The sequence below is a fragment of the Pangasianodon hypophthalmus genome, chromosome 24 (genome assembly GCF_027358585.1).
Source record: "Pangasianodon hypophthalmus isolate fPanHyp1 chromosome 24, fPanHyp1.pri, whole genome shotgun sequence".
Lineage (NCBI taxonomy): Eukaryota > Metazoa > Chordata > Actinopteri > Siluriformes > Pangasiidae > Pangasianodon > Pangasianodon hypophthalmus.
This window is the reverse complement of record NC_069733.1, coordinates 19,383,364-19,390,863: the sequence shown is the minus strand read 5'-3', so window position 1 is coordinate 19,390,863 and position 7,500 is coordinate 19,383,364. Positions and strand designations below refer to the sequence as shown.

At 39.5% G+C, this 7,500-nt stretch overlaps 1 protein-coding gene across 1 annotated transcript in view; it reads left to right on the top strand.

Annotated features, from left to right (window-relative positions):
* The window catches only part of galnt9 (polypeptide N-acetylgalactosaminyltransferase 9), a 108,157-nt gene that overhangs the window by 26,208 nt on the left and 74,449 nt on the right, over window positions 1-7,500 (top strand). The window contains exon 5 of the mRNA XM_053228951.1: window positions 5,036-5,202. Within this exon, the coding sequence (XP_053084926.1) occupies window positions 5,036-5,202 (167 nt within the window). The remainder of the gene's footprint in view (window positions 1-5,035; window positions 5,203-7,500) is intronic.

The following is a 7,500-nucleotide window of genomic DNA, read 5'->3' as shown; positions in this document are numbered from 1 at the left end:
CTCTCTCTCTCTCTCTCTCTCTCTCTCTCTCTCTCTCTTCTGTTCTGCTTTATTTTACTGCGCATCATGTGTAATTACCGTTGCACACGCTCGACTGCACAGCAATATCATCATATTATTGAGAAAAGTCCTATAAAACGGGATGTTTTTAGAGCCGAGTGTGTCTTATGAGAGCTGTTGGTAATGCTGTGCGTTATTGCGTTTTATATCAGAATGCCTCGAGTGTGTGTTAAACAACATCGCTGTCAAAAAGTCTCTGAACTTTACCACAAGACGAGTCTGTACCGTTAAAAAGCAACTCGAAACGTCTGTTTACTTTAGATTTACCGTACCTAAGGTGCACCAGTATTTAATATGTATTAAATAGTCAATATTCATTTTAACTTCAATTTGTGTTTGTGTTGCCATTAGGCAACGATTTCATCATCTCTACACAATTTTACACTGCCATGTTATTATATTATATTATATTATATTGTATTGTATTGTATTGTATTATATTATATTATATGATATGATATGATATTACCAGACCTGCCAGTGTTTGCATATTTTGCGTAGGACCTCTACATTTTAACATCGGAGTACGCTAGTCAAAACATCTGTTTACAGTAGATTTACATTAAAGTTTTGTTTAACGTGTTCAGCATGTATTAAATTGTAAATATTCATTTTAACTTCAATTGTTTTTGTTGCCATTAGGCAACGATTTAATCATCTCTACACCATTTTACACTGCCATGTTATATTATATTAAATTATATTATGTTATATTATGTTATGTTATGTTACCAGACCTGTCAAAGTTTGCACATTTTGCGTAGGAGCTCTGCATTTTAACATCGGAGTACGCTAGTCAAAACGTCTGTTTACATTAGATTTACCTTAAACATTGAAACGACTCTTTTCCGTATCCGAATGGAATCCGAGAGTCTCGTAATTGCCGTAATCTCGGCATGAGGACGTTATTGTATATTACTATAAAGCAGCAGATAGTTTATTTACTGTTTTGTGTTTTTTTTTACTGTTATTTCGGTGTCCTCTTGCTTTTTGCACTGCTGCTGATAAATTAAAGTTAGTGTGGGACTGAGATAAAGAAGCCTCATTCGTCACCAGGCTTATCAGCACTGTTCTCTTCTGTTCTGCTGTATTTCTAAAACACCGCCTCCAGTTTATTCCTTTAATTAGCAAAACACAAACATGATCCACTGCCTCATTTACCCTCTTTAATCTTTACTAATTAAAAAAATATTTTTTTTCTGACCGTCAGCAGTTAAATAAAAATAGAGACTCGGGATTAAAAGTCCACAAATATACTGTATAAGTGTTTTTATTTAATCAGCCATCAAACACTTTTAGTACCGAATTGCTTTCCTTAAAAATATTATTTCTCCAGAGCAATGTGTTCTGAGAGTGTTGTGCTGTTACAGGAAAACAATCAACAACAGGGTGGTGTGATGAAGCAGTTACTGTTATCACCCTGAAGTTGATTATTTTCCTCTAACAGCACGTCCCTGAGTGTTTTATTCCTCTTACACCACAGCAGCTTACCAACCATTAGGATATTTTGTTTCTTAAAGAACGACACGTCATACTTTTTATCCAGTTATAGTTACATTTAATGTTGTGGAACATCTCGCTTACGTTATAGCAGCTATAAACAGTCGTTCCCTCACCAGTTAAAAAGACAAAAAAAAAAAACGCAGATTGAAATCGTTGTTACAGAAAAACCTGAAAGAAGCGTAAACTCCTCTGTCCTGAAGTTACAGCTTTACCTCTGACTGTTACAAAGCACTGACACTGGAGACTCCTTCCATAAATGCTACATAAACTTACAGAACCACATCAACGATTACTCCGCCGCCGCCGTACTCGTCCCTGTGAATGAGCCGTTACTATAGAAACGCTAACGTATTAGAAGGAGTGCATTAATGTGCGTTAAAAGTTCAAGAACTTTTATTATGTTTGTTATTAAATATTTACTGAACTCAGGAATGTTAGAAATCACTTTATTTAATTGGAACAATCCAGATCTAATCTCACCGTAAAAATAAGATCAAAATCTTTCTAATTTTTTTAAACACTTCACACACACCACATATTTCAGTTTTACAGTTAATACGTACGTTTCTTTTATCTGTACTCTCTGTAAAAGTCTTTTATCTACAGGCTTAATGGCTTTATCTTCCGAGTGCGCCTGTCTTTAATAAAGCTCTCCAAGCGGTTAGTAAGTTCCACACAGATTTAAATTTCTTTATTTTAATTAATAATATTTTGTATCAGTTTGTTTGTGAAAAATACTAGCGATTAAACTGTATAAAAACATAAGAAACTCCAGGGGTGCAAAAACTTTTGACTGGCAGTGGATTTGTCTTAATGAATCTGTTTTTGAATATGTAGAGTTTGTTTTATTGAGCTCAGGGGAATTTATTTATTTATTTTACATGTAAATCCTTTTTTGCACAAACAGACAACGGGGCGATAAAATGAGGAAGAATATTAAACCGTAATAAATTCCACAAACTTATTAACTTAAATCTGTGTTTAATGACTGAATGCGCTCACACACACAGTGTTCACTGGGTTTGAACAGAACCCTGGTGTGTTCTCCTCCTCTGTGCGGTTCCTCAGGCAGGTGAGAACACAGCGATCACACTCAGGTCCGAGAGCGTCTGAGCGAGGATATCTCCGTCCGCTTCAGAGTGATTCAACTGAATCGACTCAGCTGCAGTAAGAAAGCAGTTTGATTCCGAATCGACTCGATTGCAGTAAGAAAGCGGTTTGACTCTGAATCGACTCGATTGCAGTAAGAAAGGAGTTTGACTCCGAATCGACTCGATTGCAGTAAGAAAGCAGTTTGATTCCGAATCGACTCGATTGCAGTAAGAAAGCAGTTTGATTCCGAATCGACTCGATTGCAGTAAGAAACGAGTTTGACTCCGAATCGACTCGATTGCAGTAAGAAACGAGTTTGACTCCGAATCGACTCGATTGCAGTAAGAAACGAGTTTGACTCTGAATCGACTCGATTGCAGTAAGAAAGCAGTTTGACTCTGAATCGACTCGATTGCAGTAAGAAAGCAGTTTGACTCTGAATCGACTCGATTGCAGTAAGAAAGCAGTTTGACTCTGAATTGACTCAGCTGCAGTAAGAAAGCAGTTTGATTCCGAATCGACTCGATTGCAGTAAGAAAGCAGTTTGACTCCGAATCGACTCGATTGCAGTAAGAAAGCAGTTTGACTCCGAATCGACTCGATTGCAGTAAGAAAGCAGTTTGACTCCGAATCGACTCGATTGCAGTAAGAAAGCAGTTTGATTCCGAATCGACTCGATTGCAGTAAGAAAGGAGTTTGACTCTGAATCGACTCGATTGCAGTAAGAAAGCAGTTTGACTCCGAATCGACTCGATTGCAGTAAGAAAGGAGTTTGACTCTAAATCGACTCGATTGCAGTAAGAAAGCAGTTTGATTCCGAATCGACTCGATTGCAGTAAGAAAGGAGTTTGACTCCGAATCGACTCGATTGCAGTAAGAAAGCAGTTTGACTCTAAATCGACTCGATTGCAGTAAGAAAGGAGTTTGACTCCGAATCGACTCGATTGCAGTAAGAAAGCAGTTTGACTCTGAATCGACTCGATTGCAGTAAGAAAGCAGTTTGACTCTGAATCGACTCGACTGCAGTAAGAAAGCAGTTTGACTCTGAATCGACTCGATTGCAGTAAGAAAGCAGTTTGACTCTGAATCGACTCGATTGCAGTAAGAAAGCAGTTTGACTCTGAATCGACTCGACTGCAGTAAGAAAGCACCTGCACATTAACTCAAACTCTGAATTTCGCTCTGATTCAGACTTGGCAAACGGACTAACAGGTGTGGAAGTGCTCTGACTGATGCTTTATTAAACGCAGGTGCACCTGGAGAAGAAACTCTAATTAGAGAAATCAGGATCTTGACACTTTTCTAATGAGATACAAATTGTTTCTAATAAACATTTCTCTATTTACTTATCACTTCATTTCTTACACTTCTTTCTCATTTTCCCACCAAAGAAGCTTTTAATCTCCTAGTTTAATCTAAATTAATAATTATATTCTGTTTATATTTATTAATTAATTAATTAAATATATTAATGCAAGGATAATTCAGCTCTTCTGCTTCTTGTGTATTTGTTGAAGTTTTTCAATGAATGTGTTTTAAATGTGCGTCATAAATCAATTTATTCTCTCGTTCAGATGTAAACAGATATCTCTGATAAAAATAAACAGTTAATTATCTCTCTTTCACACTCTCTCTCTCCCTCTCTCTCCCTCTCTCTCTCTCTCTCTCTTTCTCTCTCTCACTCTCTCTCTCTCTCCCTCTCTTTCTCTCTCTCACTCTCTCTCTCTCTCCCTCTCTCTCTCCCTCTCTCTCTCTCTCTCTCTCTTTCTCTCTCTAGCTCTCTCTCTCTCCCTCCCTCTCTCTTTCTCTCTCTCTCTCTCTCTCTCTCTCTCTCTCTAGCTCTCTCTCTCTCGCTCACTCTCTCTCTAGCTCTCTCTCTCCCTCCCTCTCTCTTTCTCTCTCTCTCTCTCTCTCTCTCTCTCTCTCTCTCTAGCTCCCTCTCTCTCCCTCTCTCCCTCTCTCTTGCTCGCTCTCTCTCTCTCTCTCTCTCTCTCTAGCTCTCTCTCTCCCTCCCTCTCTCTTTCTCTCTCTCTCTCTCTCTTTCTCTCTCCCTCTCTCTAGCTCTCTCTCTCTCCCTCCCTCTCTCTTTCTCTCTCTCTCTCTCTCTGTCTCTCTCTCTAGCTCTCTCGCTCTCTCTCTCCCTCGCTCTCGCTCTCTCTCGCTCTCTCTCGCTCTCTCTCGCTCTCTCTCCCTCTCTCTCTCTCTCTCTCGCTCTCTCTCGCTCTCTCTCTCCCTCTCTAGCTCTCTCTCTCTCTCGCTCTCGCTCTCCCTCTCTCTCGCTCTCTCTCTCTCTCTCACGCTCTCTCTCTCTCGTGCTGTTTCACTGCTCAGTGTGAATAAGTGTGTGTGTGTGTGTGTGTGTGTGTGTGTGTGTGTGCAGGTGTAAACAGCTGGCGTATCCTGACGGCCTGCCGCAGATCTCGGTGGTGTTTATCTTTGTGAATGAAGCTCTGTCGGTGATCCTGCGCTCCGTCCACAGCGTGGTCAATCACACGCCTGCTCACCTGCTCAAGGAGATCATCCTGGTGGACGACAACAGCGACAGCGGTGAGACGCCACCACAAAGTTCTGCTCGAACCGAGCTCCTACTCCAGAGTCAGCCATGATACAGCTGTTTCTAGGAAGCATTTGTTTACTGTATGACCTCACTTCCCATCCACGCCCCCATGCACACGAAGCCCCGCCTCCTAGAATCGAGGATCCGAGTTAGTGTGATAGCTAATTTTCTGTCGTAATTCATCACCTTCATCACCTTCATCATCTTCATCACCTTCATCATCCTCATCATCTTCATCACCTTCATCATCCTCATCACCTTCATCATCTTCATCAGCCTCATCACCTTCATCATCCTCCTTCATCATCCTCATCACCTTCATCATCTTCATCATCCTCATCACCTTCATCACCTTCATCATTCTCATCATCCTCATCACCTTCATCACCTTCATCATTCTCATCATCCTCATCACCTTCATCACCTTCATCATTCTCATCATCCTCATCACCTTCATCACCTTCATCACCTTCATCACTTTCATCATCTTCATCATCTTCATCACCTTCATCACCTTCATCACCTTCATCATTCTCATCACTTTCATCAGCCTCATCACCTTCATCATCTTCATCATTTTCATCACCTTCATCACTTTCATCACCTTCATCATCCTCATCACCTTCATCATCCTCATCACCTTCATCATCTTCATCATCCTCATCACCTTCATCATCCTCATCATCCTCATCACCTTCATCACCTTCATCACCTTCATCATTCTCATCACTTTCATCACCTTCATCACCTTCATCATTCTCATCACTTTCATCACCTTCATCACCTTCATCATCTTCATCATTTTCATCACCTTCATCACTTTCATCACCTTCATCATCCTCATCACCTTCATCACCTTCATCACTTTCATCATCATCATCCTCGTCACTTTCCTCATCCTCATCATCTTCATCACTGTCAGTTGGGATTGAAGGAAAGCGAATATGAAAGTGATTCAACTCTGAATCAACTCGAATACAGCTTCATCACCTTCATCTTCATCACCTTCATCTTCATCACCTTCATCACCTTCACCTTCATCACCTTCACCTTCATCACCTTCACCTTCATCACCTTCATCACTTTCATCACTTTCATCACCTTCATCACCTTCATCACTTTCATCACCTTCACCTTCATCACCCTCATCACCTTCATCACTTTCATCACCTTCATCTTTATCACCCTCATCACCTTCATCACCTTCATCACTTTCATCACCTTCACCTTCATCACCCTCATCACCTTCATCACCTTCATCACTTTCATCACCTTCACCTTCATCACCCTCATCACCTTCATCACTTTCATCACCTTCATCTTTATCACCTTCATCTTTATCACCTTCACCTCCACATCTCCCTTATGTGCTCGTTGCATTTCTGCGTGTGTATCGGGTCGTGTTGTTTGCAGGAGTGTAATTTCACTTTAAAAGGAGACAATTGAAATTAATTAATGCAAAAAATCGTAAGTGGATTATTATTTTTTTAAAAAGTGTAAACAACTGGTGCATGAAACATTCCTATTTTTAGAGTGAAGTGTGAATAACGTAAGAGGCTGGTGACGTGACTGCGCCGTATCTCTGGTCCTTTTAAATGAGTTCCTCTGGTCACTTTTGGATCGGAGGATATTAAATGATATCGTATCGTATCAGAGTCCGTGGTATCGTCAAATATCGAGCCGTCGCTTCAGAAGCGTGAGGTTTACATCTCAATTTTTTTGTATTTCGACTAAAATAAGAACTTTATTACAGTAGGGATGGAGCAATATGACAAAAATATCATATCACGATATCCAGAGGCATTTCTACGATACGTAATCCGTATCACAATATACAGGTTTACAGTCGTTCTGCTTTTTTTAAATAAAAATTATTCAGAAACTGTACTTCATTTAACATATACAAATTTATCTGTTATTTTTATATTCAACAATAACATTTTTATTTGCAAAAAAAATCATACTTTACAATTGTAAAGAAAACTTTACCGTCAGATCAGCTGCTTTCTGTCATTAAAAAAAAAAAATAATAATAATAATATAAAATTATATCACGATATCTCAGAGAAGTGTATTGTGAAATAATTTAATCACAATATAGATATTATTTTATATCGTCATATCGCTCTATAAGCCCCAGGTCTAAACTAAATGATTTTGGGGGCGTGTCTGTAACATGAGTGACAGCAGGAACGTAAACACAATCACCGAGTCCAGCTCGGACCTGCGATTATTTATTTATTTATTTTTTTATTCAGGAGCTTTTCTCGGGAGAGACGGAGCATTTA